Source organism: Aedes albopictus, chromosome 2, assembly GCF_035046485.1.
Source record: "Aedes albopictus strain Foshan chromosome 2, AalbF5, whole genome shotgun sequence".
NCBI lineage: Eukaryota > Metazoa > Arthropoda > Insecta > Diptera > Culicidae > Aedes > Aedes albopictus.
In genome coordinates this window covers 216,598,979-216,613,191 of record NC_085137.1, presented here as the reverse complement: position 1 = coordinate 216,613,191, position 14,213 = coordinate 216,598,979, and the positions used below count along the sequence as shown (strand labels likewise).

Genomic DNA, 14,213 nt, shown 5'->3' with positions numbered 1-14,213 from the left:
ATACAAAAAGTGTGACATAGGGGGGAGGGGGGTTGAAAATGGGCAATTTTTGCGTGACGTAATTTATGGACGTTCCCTATGGGTAAGCCTGGCTTACCGGTTAAGCCGAGGTGAAGAAATCGGCCCTTAACTGATTGAAGAGATCATAGTTATAAGATAAACTATGCAATGCCTGTCGCACTATCAATGTTACCCGCATTATCAAAGTTACCCCGTTTTACTATACAAAAACTATATGTATTATGGAACTATAGATATAATTCTATGATCACAAATAAAAAAAAAAATCAGAGTGGATTCAGTTTAGTTAAAAAAATATCTTAAGATATTTTAAATCAATAAAACACATCCAACGAATTTCGTCAGCAAACGTTCATACAGCTTTAAAGCCACGATTATTCATATTGTTCTGCGTCAAATCATTGGTTTCTTGTATAACAATACTTATAGTATCCTTCCCAAGCGTATTTGCTGAACTAAAGTTAATGCGAAAATATTTTTTGACCTTAAGTATGTGTGAAAGCCTTTGATTTTCCATAAAATCCCTCAAAGGTTTACCATTGCTACATTGGTAAATTTAAAACACCCATGGAATATTTTAACTTCCTTAATTAACAATCATAAGACCTTAAACGATTCTATACTGCGTAATTGGTGGATTTGGCAATTTTAAACTCCTACACAAATCTTGAATCTGACGATGATTGGTTTTTGTTCAATTTGTGCAGAAAAAAAAAACTGGAACTATTTATGAATTCAGATCAATAGTTCATCTAAAAAATTAAAAACAGTAAATTTTATATTTTTCCTAAAAAACTACAGTAGATAGGCTTCAATTACTTCTAACAACATTTTTTTCCAAGTGAAACCGCTTTTGATTTGCAGCCGGTTGGAAGTGTACCGATTCTAAAATGCGCAGGCTTTAATACGACAAATCGCCTTTTTCATTGAATTACCTTAAGCTTGAGAATAAGTTACGTCTGGCTAGATTTTGTTGTGCGCTTACATTAGCACCCATCTCTGATAAAAATCATATACTCTGACATACAGCCAACAGAAAATTGTACGAAGTTCATGAACGAACAGATCTAGGAAGCAGTAGATATTTAATAAATACACATCTCACTCGCGTTTAGCATTACCCAATATACTAACCCATCGTAGTTTCTCCTACTTAATCGACTGACTGTTTACCTATTAGCCTAGGTATCTGTACAGCCCGAGTAGAAACGTATAACTAACACCAAACTGAAACAGCCTGGATATTGTATCACACGACCAATTGATGAAATTGTTCGGATATTATGTTTCCAGTTCAAAACCGAATTAGCGACATTTTTTCTTTGACTTCCGCTGCTTTTGCCTTGCGTTAAACACAATGTCGGAAGTGGGGCGCTGTATTGTAAACCTGATGCTCTATACAGCGCCCCACTTCCGACATTGTGTTTAACGCAAGGCAAAAGCAGCGGAAGTCAAAGAAAAAATGTCGCTAATTCGGTTTTGAACTGGAAACATAATACTAATGGTTGACTTTGTAATAGCTTATTTCGACATTTTTTTTTAAATTTGTCACAGTTAGGTAATACTATTAAGTATTAAGAACTGATGAATAACTACTTTTGTATTGTTGTACTTATCATAACAGCTCGTTCATTATTAATTCAAGTACTATAAAAAAATGATTTATTAATTGACGAATATAATGCGCGCACGGTACATTATTTTTCATATTTAACCTCTTACACTTGTGTTAATGGTGCACACGTGGGGGATAGCTTTCAAGAAAAAAGTTCTCGTATACTCCTGTTAATTCGACCGATAGCTCAATGAGACTATTTCCTCCTGCTCGGGATACGCTCAAATACATATAGCTACACTTGAAGCGTCATATATTTCGATTACGTAAACCAATTACATTTCCAGCGCCACGATTATGACCTGATGTACCGCCACCGCACCGCGCCGAGATATCGTGCATCTCGAGAGCCAAGAAAGCGATACCAAATACCTATACAACAACACACATGCATGCATGCATCGAACCGGCGGCGCGCGACGATGCTGGCGGCGGTGGCAAAGGCAATGTGGTTTTTGTTTGCCTTTGTCCGTCCATAGAGCGAGCCGGTCTTCACTTTTTGCCTCACCTGAATGAGTTGAATTTTATTTCAGAGCGAACACATTTGCATTGAGGTTTTTATGTCTGCAATAAACATGTAGGTAGGTACCTACATAACTATTTCCACAGGTAAACAACCCTGACTTTGCTGTATGGACAGGTGACGTCATCGAAGTCGAAGTGATAAGAAGGCTGTCCAGATAACGTACATAAAGGTATATGGGATCCTGATTTTCATTGAATGGGACTAAGATTACAGGTGATTGATGTGAATCGGAATGGTATTGAGTATACCTAAGTTAAGTTTTTCAGGATTTATATCACAATTTATGTAGTAAATACAAAATTAAATATTACTTACCCGAAAATTGGAATGACGTAGCCAATGGTAAACAGGATCGTTAGCACACGGGATGCCCACAGTGCCGTATCGATCTTGTTCAGGATAATGTGATCTTTAAGTGCCTGCACTCCACGTGCCAGCTGTGGTGGCTGGTCTCGTGACTGTTGATCACTCATTTTGGATCAAATTTGCTTCCTACTAACTGTGTTCCGTTCCGTTTCCACACGTAATCACTTTTCTTCCAACAAACTGTAAATAAACCGATTTCGTGAGGATTAAAGCCACTAATCACCACCACGTTTTCACATTCGCTGGTACTGTAACTTGGTTCAGTAAATCACTACACAGCCTTCAGGCCGAGAATCGATTCTTCAAGGTACACTGAGGATACTGTTCGTATGTTTTTCATAGTTTACATCTTATGAGCCAGTAATTTTTATTTTTTTCTTCATTTCATAGTTCTTGCATGCTTTTCATACTTTCAAATGCGAAATCCATAAGATTTGTCGTATGAAAAATCTTATAAGAAGCATCGTATGAAAATCATAAGATGTGTTATGAAACACCATTGCTAAAAAAACAACAAAACTGTTATTGGCTTCTAACCACTTCAACTTCCGAGGCGTCGATGGGCATATGAGTAAAGCACGCACTCGCCAATCTTGACGTCCCTGGTTCGTTTCCAGGTTGCGATTTTTTTTAATTTGTGCAAAATATTTCATAAAAATATGTATGATAATCATACGAGATAGTTTCAGTTTTTATACGTTATCGGTATGATTTTCATACGTGAGTGCTATGAAATTCATACAGTAACAGTATGACAATAATAGTTGGCGCTTTGCATCCAAAATCATAGTTCGTAACTATGATTTTCGCAAGAAATTCTTGTGGCAAAAAATCATAGTTGATTCGTATGATTTTCGGAGTTGCAGTATCCTCAGTGTAGGTACGCATATCATTGGATCTCTTCCTTTTATCTAATACCACTAGAACTATGCATTAACCTAATAATCTATTATCCATTGCATTTTTTCCGCAAAAGTTGCATATCAGCGAAATTGAGAAACGTTGGAGAGCTTTGCTCTTACTCGGTATACGAGTAGTTTCAATGATGCTCCGTTGGTACGATTTCCCGATGAACAAGGTTAGTAGGCAAGTCAAGTCAGCGCTTAATCCGCCCCATAAAGTCGGAAGCTTTGGAGGCAAATAGCAAAAACTGAAATTACTTGCCCCCATTAGGGTAAGTCGTCATGGAAATGAAATTACTTTATAGCGATTCAACCACAAGACCTCGGGTGAGCCTATAAATAAACGAACTGGTAGAAAAAAAAAACACAAGACCGCTGCCTTCTAAAACAACATTAAGCACATTTAAGAGACATAATAGTCCTGTTCAACGACGTAGGTTGAACTTGCTCGAAGTTGCTGCATCCCACTCTTACCCGTTTGATGACAAATGGGTAAGAGCAAGATGCAGCAACTTCGAGCAAGTTCAACCTGCGTCGTTGAACAGGACTAATAACTATGCGTCATTTCCAGCTATATGTTGCCTATAGGAAGTCAAAACATTCAACAAATCTCTACTTATTCTTCTATGGCAAAACCTGTTTTTTTTTTCAACTTATATACACACTTTTGGATTGGCAAAGTGTTGGAATTTAATGTAAAATTTATGCAGAACCAAAGGCTGCATCTCTGTTTGTTTCGTATAGAATACGATGACAATTATCTATTGATAATGCTACATACTTGGAACTATATTTAAGGGAAAGGGGATGTATTGTATTGGATCGTTGTTCATTAACAATGAATTTGGTCAAATGTTCACGTTGATGTTATGTTGCACTGATTAAACTCTTGAAAGTTGTGCATAAGTATCCAAATCCATCCTACAGTGTGGCCCATTAAAAATGTGTTAGTTTTCGAAGATATTGTTCACCTGCTTCCAATCGATAAACCATGCATTTATCTATTGGATATACAGTTGAGACACTAGTTTAACAATGACATAGAAACATTTAGTGTTTTTGTTCATAAACCTTTGAAAACAATTATCCCTGGCCAAGTTCGCAGGGGTTGACGGTATTAAAGTGAAGGAGTTTCATTTTGATTATTGTAATGTAGTGTTCTTTAGTGAAACATATCACCTTTTTAACACTTTAATGCGCCTCCAACGGTTCATCACGAACCGGCTGCTGCAGATGGAGTATGGCTGATCATATGCATCAGACATGCTCGATAAACAGGAGGAACCGCCGGGGCTCAGTAGAGTCTATTCCCAAGCAATAGTTCCAAGTCGGTTGGATTTGAGAAGGTTTTGATGATCGTTACAAATCCTAATAAAAGTATTATAGGATTTGTGACAGGTTTTGGAACCTTTTACAGCCATCTGACTTCAAAATGTTGTTTGGGCTCTATTTCCCACGTTTATCGGTTGATTTTTATTACATAGTAATTTATTAATGTCATAGTAGCTTTTTCGAATTTTTACAATGTTAGTTGGTCATATTTTCTTTAAATAAAGCAATAAAAATCGACCAAAGAATCAATAGTGGGAAGGAGATTTGCAGCACTTAATTGTGCTGATAGATTCGAAGCTAACGTGCGAACACTTAAACGCATTGTTGACGTCAATGCGTTCGACGTGACATGTTGGACAAAAACTGACTGCTTCATATTAACTGAACAACGTTACTTGTGTATGACTAGGTTGACATTTCTAGGCTACGCTTGAGAAAATGATATTGTACGAACCGCCAGCTGCGTACCGTGTTAGGAACCCCTGTAATTGTAGCTAGATGTTGAGGGAATGAGAATAGATTTCTTTTCGTGATTTGCATATTGCCTGCTAGATCGGGTGACAATAGACAGACGATCGACGAATGATAGCGAGTGGATGTGATATAGCGTGGTCATATAGTGCTCGAGATAATTTGCGGATAATATAGTTGAATTCTACTGTTTTTCGGTGATTTGAAGAAGGCCTGAGAATATTTGGAGTTGAGTTTTGTGAACAACATTGTACGTAAAGAAATTCCTATATGTTGCATTATACTAAACCGATCCTTAATTTGATAGATTTGCCACCGGTGGGAACACAATAGCCCTATTGAATTATAATTGCGTTGCCCGTGTGTATGAATCACTACGTAAGTCGGTCGGGGCTTGCCTGATAGTTATGTAAGAAGCTTACTGATGTTGAATATGTGCTTTAGGTTCGTAGAGAGATTGTGGGCTGTTTGTCAGGAGCTGCTGGGCTGAACGAGTTATCTTGTAGAACGGTCTATAGGAAAAACTAAAATTGTAAGAAACCTGTTTAATAATGAATTACAAATCACTAAATATAATGATTTTTTCAGCTTTGAGCGTATCATCAGTAAACGCTACAGAGAGGTTTTTCGTACAAATCCGAACATTTACTCAAAGAATTTTAATCTTTGTTCGGAACCTCACAAGATGTCCCGCCCAGCACCTTTGGATGATACCTACTGCGTGTGTGAGCTATGCCAGTTGTCCCCATCTATCGATCGTGGAATGGTTGCCTGCGACGAGTGCGGTAAATGGTTTCATTATTCCTGTGCGAATGTGGACGACTCTATTAAGGACCAACCGTGGTGCTGCAAGCTTTGCCTGGCGATGAGGTCCCAGCGGCACAGAGGAACTAGCACAGTGTCATCCAGGAGAAAGAAGGCAAAGGAATTAGAACTCAGGCGCTTGGACGAGGAGTATGCTATGCAGCAGGAGTATATGCGAAGAAGATATGACGTAATGGCTTCGTATATCGACGAATCCGATGATGATGAGGAGGAAAGCGTTCAAAACTCGAAGGTGAGCAACGTTAGTCGGACCAGACAGTGGATCGATAAGCAAATAGAGGTAAAGGGAGGACCAAAAGCCTTCGAGACCTACGGTGTGCAAGCGATCCCAGTAGCTGGACCAAGCCACGTTGGCTTGCAAGGGGACTGTTTTCCAGGAACTCCACCCGGTCGTCCTGATTCCCGTGTTCTACCCCGACATCATAACATTCCGCCAGCAGCAGTAGTACACGATAGACAACAAACGTACCATGTTCCGTCACCACCGGAACTCCAGCCGCTAGGGAGTACCATGAATTCGTACGGGCTGGGGATGGTCTCTAGCGTAGCTCGATCCCAGGAACCTCTGGATGACCGAGACCACAGAGCGTCATCGTTCGCACCTCATGACGTTGCTACATTTCGAAATATAGCGGGACCAAGAATGGCAAATTCCGTCAATATGAACGCGAATTTTGAACGGAATGAAAGACAGCGGCAATCAGCATCAGTACCGCCGTCAATGCTCGGAGGATTCCCGGTGTGTGGACCATCATCAGCTCAAATAGCCGCTAGACAGGTCTGGCCGAAAAAGCTGCCAACATTTTCCGGAGCAGTCGAAGAATGGCCCATATTCATAAGCTCATACGAAAACTCAAATACAGCGTGTGGGTTTTCAGACGTAGAAAACCTGATCAGGTTACAAGAAAGTTTGAAGGGTCCGGCACTTGAGACCGTACGAAGCAGATTGGTCCTACCTGCGAACGTGCCCAGAGTAGTAGACACACTGCGTAGAATCTATGGTAAACCGGAAGTGCTAATTAGATCATTGATTTCGAAGGTACGAAGCATCGAACCCCCAAAACAGGAAAGGCTGGACACTGTTATCAAGTTCGGAATGGCAGTCCAGCAACTATGTGATCATTTAGAAGCTGCGAATCAACTAGATCACCTAAGCAATCCGGTTCTGCTCCAAGAAATGGTGGATAAATTACCCACTAGTTTCAAGCTAGAGTGGGTGCGTTTCAAGAAGGTCGTACCGCATGTGTCGATTCGGACTTTCGGAGACTTCATGGAGCAGTTGATGGACGAGGCGAGTGAAGTCACTTTTGTGAACCCAACTATGGAGACAGCAGCGAAACAGGAAAGGAAGCCACCAAAAGAAAAAGGCTTTATCCACGCCCACAACGATGTAGCCGGTGTCAACGGAGACGACAAATCAAGGAGGTTTGCAACCCAAGCGTCGGAGGATAAACCGTGTGCGACGTGTTCGAAGGTCGGGCATCGTGCAAGGAATTGCGAAGACTTTAGAAAGCTATCTCTCGGTGAACGCCTGCGCCTGGTCGCTGACCGGAATCTTTGTACGCTGTGTCTCTACAATCATGGCACCATGCGATGTCGAAATAAGCTGCAGTGCAACGTTTCGGGATGTGGAGCAAAGCACCACCCCTTGCTACATCGCGTAGAAAAGGCACCAGAAACGAGCTGCATGCTGCACCATAGGAAATCGAAGTCGTCGGTCATATTTCGAGTGGTACCAGTGATCTTGGTTAACGGGGCCAAGCAATTCCGAACTCACGCGTTCTTCGACGAGGGTTCATCCAGAACATTGTTGGAAAAGGGAGTGGCTACCAAGTTGGGTCTGAAAGGTGCGATAAGGCCACTGAACCTGACATGGACGTCTGGCGTGACTAGGACCGAGAAATCATCGATGTCGGTGAAATTGGCCATATCCGGCAAGGACGAGGTCGAACAGTATCAGCTGAATGAAGTACATACGGTGGATCGACTCAATTTGCCGCAGCAGACCGTGAACTTCAACGAACTGGTGGAGAAGTTTGCACATCTACGGGGCATTGACATTGGGAACCAGGAAAGTGCCCAGCCGACTATTCTAATCGGACTGGATAACATGGACCTGATGGCGCCGATCGAATCGAGAATCGGCAATGAAGGCGAACCTATCGGCCTGCGGTGTAAACTCGGATGGACGATCTGTGGCCCGACTAGAGCGATTGCAGGGGAAGACTACTGCGGTGTTCATCAGTGCGACGTTGAAATGGATCAAGCTTTGAAGGATTATTTCACTATGGAGGAGGCCGGCGTCAACTGCCCCTACCGAGTAGAATCCGATGAAGATCGTCGGGCACGTGGGATCTTGGAACAAACTACCGTGAGAATTGGTCAAAGTTTCGAGACGGGTCTGCTCTGGAGGATAGATGACGTCAACATGCCTGACAGTTACCCGATGGCATACAGGCGACTACAGAGCTTGGAAAAGCGTTTTGCGAAAGAGCCAGGTTTGCAGGACAGGGTCAATACTGCTATTGAGGAGTTCGTCAGAAAGGGCTACGCGCACAAGGCGTCCTCCGAGGAATTGGCAGGCACCGAACCCGGTAAAATGTGGTACCTACCACTGAACGTGGTGGTGAACCCCAAAAAACCGGGGAAGATTCGTTTAACACTGGATGCGGCAGCGAAAGCAGGAGGCGTTTCCTTAAATGATATGCTGATCAAAGGACCGGATATGCTCGTTTCTTTACCAGTGATACTCAACCACTTTCGAGCACGGCGGATCGGCATAGGAGGAGACATAAGGGAAATGTTCTTGCAAATTCGGATGCGTGAGCAGGACAAACAGTTCCAGCGATTTTTGTTCAGGCGCGAGAAGAACAGCGCCCCTGACGTTTACATCATGGATGCCGTTATATTCGGAGCTAAATGTTCACCCTGCAATGCACATTTCACGAAAGATACCAACGCACTAGAGCACGCGAGTCGTTTCCCAGCCGCTGCAGACGCAATAATCAATCGACACTATGTCGATGATTATTTTGACAGCGCAGATGATGAAGATGAAGCGATTAAACGGGCTCTAGAAGTACGTCATGTCCATTCTCTGGGAGGATTCGAGATCCGAAGTTGGCTGAGTAACTCACCTAAAGTGCTGGAAGCTCTCGGAGATCATGAGGGAGTCGCCAAGACTCTCTGCTACGACAAGGCTGTGGGGTCCGAGAGAGTGCTAGGTCTGCTCTGGAGACCCGATGAGGACGTCTTCTCATTCAACACGGAATTGATGACAAATCTGGATCCGTATCTCATCGACGGAGTCCGACCAACAAAGCGTATCCTATTGAAGTGCGTAATGAGTTTCTTTGATCCCATTGGATTTCTGTCGCCCCTGCTGATCCACGGAAAAATTATTATTCAAGAAACTTGGAGGAGTAACACAGAATGGGATCAGCCCGTTACTGATGAGATCTTCAGAAAATGGCTTGACTGGACCAAAATGTTGCCGAGCATCGAATCAGTCAAAATCCCACGCTGTTTTTTCGGAAACGAATCGATTAACAACGTCAGCAACATACAATTACATATTTTCTCGGACGCTGGTGAGGATGCCTACGGTTGCGTAGCGTACCTTCGGTACACAGTAGCAGCTGACGTCCGGTGCTCTTTGATTGGATCTAAGTCTAAAGTGGCACCGCTGCAGTTAACATCAACACCTCGATTGGAACTGCAGGCAGCTGTCATCGGAGCACGAATGCTGAACACCCTATGCTCATCTTTGTGCGTGCCGATCCAAGAGCGCTTTCTGTGGGTGGACTCCATGACCGTTCTATCGTGGATAAGATCCGACAGCCGGAAGTACAAGCCATACGTAGCACACCGTGTTGCAGAGATCCTACACACAACGAACGTAGCGGACTGGAGGTACGTCCCGTCTAAGAAAAACGTTGCGGATGACATGACCAAGTGGGGCGACGGTACAACGTTGGACGCAGAGTGTAGGTGGTTTAAAGGACCATCATTTTTATTCGATGCAGTGGAGTCGTGGCCTGAACAACCAGGAACCAAACCCTTAGTCCCCGAAGAACTCCGAACCTGTTATCTGTTATATCATATCGTCCTGCCGGAACCAATCATAGACGTGACTCGAATTTCCAAGTGGCGAGTGCTACTCCGTACGGTGGCTTTGGTTTTTCGGTTTATCTCCAACTGTAGGCGAAGGGTGAAGAAGCTACCTATTGAAGCGATCAGTGGTGTTGAAGAAAGGCCTTCGACGATTCCAGCAGTGTGGGTGGTGATCCAACAGGAAGAACTGAATAAAGCTCAACGAGTCTTGTGGCGCATGGCTCAATCGGATTCTTTCGCGGATGAAGTGAAAGTGCTGATGAAGAACAAAGAACTTCCACCGAGTGAATGGCTCCATATCGAAAGATCTAGTCGTCTGTTTAGGACTTCGCCATTCATGGACCAGGACGGAGTGGTGAGAATGGAGGGTAGAACGGCAGCGGCCGAGTTCGCTGCGACCTGTACACGATTTCCAGTGATATTGGCTAGAGAACACCCGATTACAGCGAAGATAATTGAAGATTTCCATGTGCGATACGGCCATGCATCAAAGGAAACATTGGTGAACGAAGTGCGTCAAGCCTACTTCATCCCGAAATTGCGCACAGCGGTGGGGAAGGTGATCAACGGCTGCTTGGTGTGTAGGCTGCGCAAGAGTAAACCGATTGTCCCACGAATGGCCCCACTACTGGTTCAACGAATGCAGCCATTCATCAGAGCCTTCAGCTACGTGGGTTTGGATTACTTCGGGCCCATTGATGTGAGTATCGGCAGGAGAACTGAAAAGCGTTATGTAGCACTCTTCACATGCCTGGTAGTAAGAGCCGTGCACTGTGAAGTTGCTTTCAGTCTCAGTACTGAATCGTGTAAACTAGCCATCAGGCGTTTCATTCGACGACGTGGCTCCCCTGTGGAAATATTCAGCGACAATGGCACGAATTTCAAGGGAGCCAGCCGAGAATTAAGAGAAGAGCTGAAGAAGATCGATGTGGACTGTGCCAACACGTTCACGGATGCAAGGACCAAATGGACCTTCAATCCCCCATCCGCTCCCCACATGGGCGGTGTGTGGGAGCGAATGGTGAGGTCTGTTAAAGACGCGATGGCTGTGCTGAATGACGGCCGAAAACTAAACGATGAAATATTGATAACCACGTTGACTGAAGCTGAGTACCTGATCAACTCGCGCCCCTTGTTGTATTCTGGTACCGAGGATACAGAGCTAGACGCTATCACACCTAACCATTTCCTGTTTGGGAGCTCTTCTGGACAACATGAACCGTTCCAGACACCGATTTCACTGGCCGAAGAACTGAAGAGCAGTTATAAGCGTTCGCAAGCCTTAGCAAAGGAGCTTTGGACACGATGGTGCAAGGAGTACTTCCCAACTTTGAATCAGCGAAGTAAGTGGTATGCGGATAGTCGGGCTTTGAAAGTTGGGGATCTTGTCTTTGTAATGGATACTAAGGACACCGCTGGAGTGCGCGGCATCGTAGACGAGGTTTTCACTGGATTGGACGGACGTGTTCGACAAGCCGTAGTTCGGACTAACTCAGGATGTTTCAGGAGACCCGTTTCAAAATTGGCGGTTCTTGAAATAGAGAATAATCCTGGTGAGGTTGCTGAGGAAAGATAGGACCAGGTTTATGGGCTGGGGAGTGTACGAACCGCCAGCTGCGTACCGTGTTAGGAACCCCTGTAATTGTAGCTAGATGTTGAGGGAATGAGAATAGATTTCTTTTCGTGATTTGCATATTGCCTGCTAGATCGGGTGACAATAGACAGACGATCGACGAATGATAGCGAGTGGATGTGATATAGCGTGGTCATATAGTGCTCGAGATAATTTGCGGATAATATAGTTGAATTCTACTGTTTTTCGGTGATTTGAAGAAGGCCTGAGAATATTTGGAGTTGAGTTTTGTGAACAACATTGTACGTAAAGAAATTCCTATATGTTGCATTATACTAAACCGATCCTTAATTTGATAGATTTGCCACCGGTGGGAACACAATAGCCCTATTGAATTATAATTGCGTTGCCCGTGTGTATGAATCACTACGTAAGTCGGTCGGGGCTTGCCTGATAGTTATGTAAGAAGCTTACTGATGTTGAATATGTGCTTTAGGTTCGTAGAGAGATTGTGGGCTGTTTGTCAGGAGCTGCTGGGCTGAACGAGTTATCTTGTAGAACGGTCTATAGGAAAAACTAAAATTGTAAGAAACCTGTTTAATAATGAATTACAAATCACTAAATATAATGATTTTTTCAGCTTTGAGCGTATCATCAGTAAACGCTACAGAGAGGTTTTTCGTACAAATCCGAACAGATATGGTTCATCTAGGTAAGACCGATAGGACAATTGAACGAATTTGAATATTTTTAATAGTATTTGTAGCAGGATGAAAGTTGACATGAAATCTTTATTATTTTAAAATTTTATTGCAATCAACTGACCAACTTGGCGTATTTTTGATTATCTCTTAGATGTTCAAAAGTTCAGTTACATGTTTCGGTGGATTTGGGACCGATGACAATTTAAGGACACAAGAGATGAACACAAGTAGAAAACGATTAGTGAAATCAAGAAAACAATTTGACACAGGATCGACTATATTTTAACATACAGGGTTCGATTGATTCGATGGAAAAAAACAACATACGGCAACTGACTTAACGAGGAGAAAAACATATTTAACCATACCACAAAATCAAACAAGGAGACAAACACAAACCGTGTGACCATTACACTACATAGGCAAATCCTGACTGACTGACCAATTGAAAACTTTCCAATCTTCTACCGTAACTTTCTGAGTCAGTTGCAACAGTGTCTTAATGGATATCATTTTCCGCGTACGGCTGGCAAACTGATTCTGAAAGATTACGTACTCTTTTCTATCTTCGGGTCTAGTGTAGAGGTTTCAACTCTATTCAGAGTGCAGCTAGAAACCTAGCAAAAAAAAAAAAAAAAAATAAACCTTTGAAAACAATTATGTTGAACATAAGGTTCTCAGAAACGTCCACGCGTCAGAGGCCGTTTTTAAAGGCTGTAATTTTCGTAAAATTACTCTCAGTCACATTCAATAAAATGTTATTCCAAGAACAGCACTTTCATAGCTAGACAAGGTATTTAGGCGTCCGTTGATGATTTGGACAAGTACGAAAATTTACCGTCTTTTAAATTACGGGACATTTTCTGAAAATTGTAGTGAACGACAAATAAAAATTTTCAGAAAATATATAAAACTGGTCAAAATATCTACAAAAGCAAGCTAAAAAAATGAAATTGGTCAAACGGTTAAAAAGTTTTCAGACTCTAAAGTTAAACACTTTTGTAAAAAGAAGAAAAAATAAATTAAATCTTTAAAAAATCATATTTTGCGTAACTTTAGAAACAATTAATGTTCTATGAGTTGATTTGAAATTTAATTTGTGAGAAATTTATTAAAAAAGATTGAAAATCGGTTGAAAACTTATGGCACTTGAAGTGAAAACACCTTTTCATTACTCGAAAATTCAACTTTGAGGCGTTTGTGCCACCTCTTAATCTCAAAATTGTTGGCTCCAACTCAGAGGTTAATCTTTTTGTGTCATTTAAATTCAGAACAGCTTACGCAGGGTTGAAACGAGAAGGGTGGAAAAACATCCGCGCGAGCAAAACATGAATCCGCGCGATTCTGGAAATAAAATCGCGTCAAATCAGCGAGAGTGTGAAGGTAACTTTGTGTGTTTTTTCTCTAGCTTACGTTATTGAAGAAAAGGCACGTTAAACTAGAATGGACTAATTGAGTGCTGGATGAAGAATAAACTTTTGATTCGTATATCAACGCAGCTTATCTTTTATTATTGTAAGCTTTCTGCAAGTAAAGTTGAAGACATTTCGCCAGAGCTCCCGTTATTATTTTTTTTTCAAAAACATTCTTGAAAGAAGCAGTTGGGCCGATTTTTGATAAGAAGCAGTTAGACAAAATCGAAGGAGAAACATGCATAGAACTACTGCATTCGTGAAAAAAAAATAAAAAAAAACTGGATAAATTTTAAAAGCTGCTGAAAACAACACAAGGAAAAAAATTTTGAAATAAACAAAATGAAACAAGG

At 42.1% G+C, this 14,213-nt stretch overlaps 2 protein-coding genes across 5 annotated transcripts in view; one reads left to right on the top strand and one right to left on the bottom strand.

The window, feature by feature from the left end:
* The window catches only part of LOC109420079 (Krueppel homolog 2), a 34,939-nt gene that overhangs the window by 18,511 nt on the left and 2,215 nt on the right, over positions 1-14,213 (bottom strand). For all 4 annotated transcript variants that reach the window (XM_062851125.1, XM_019694388.3, XM_062851126.1 and 1 more), the window contains exon 2: positions 2,478-2,708. In XM_062851125.1, the coding sequence (XP_062707109.1) occupies positions 2,478-2,635 (158 nt within the window). In that variant the 5' untranslated portion in view covers positions 2,636-2,708. The remainder of the gene's footprint in view (positions 1-2,477; positions 2,709-14,213) is intronic.
* On the top strand, positions 5,919-11,747 carry LOC134286354 (uncharacterized). The gene has a single exon (XM_062847965.1). The coding sequence runs from the start codon at positions 5,919-5,921 to the stop codon at positions 11,745-11,747; it is 5,829 nt and encodes a 1,942-aa protein (XP_062703949.1).

Coding starts and splice junctions, on each gene's coding strand:
- LOC134286354 (XM_062847965.1), top strand. CDS start 5,919: ATGTCCCGCCCAGCACCTTTGGATGATACCTACTGCGTGTGTGAGCTA.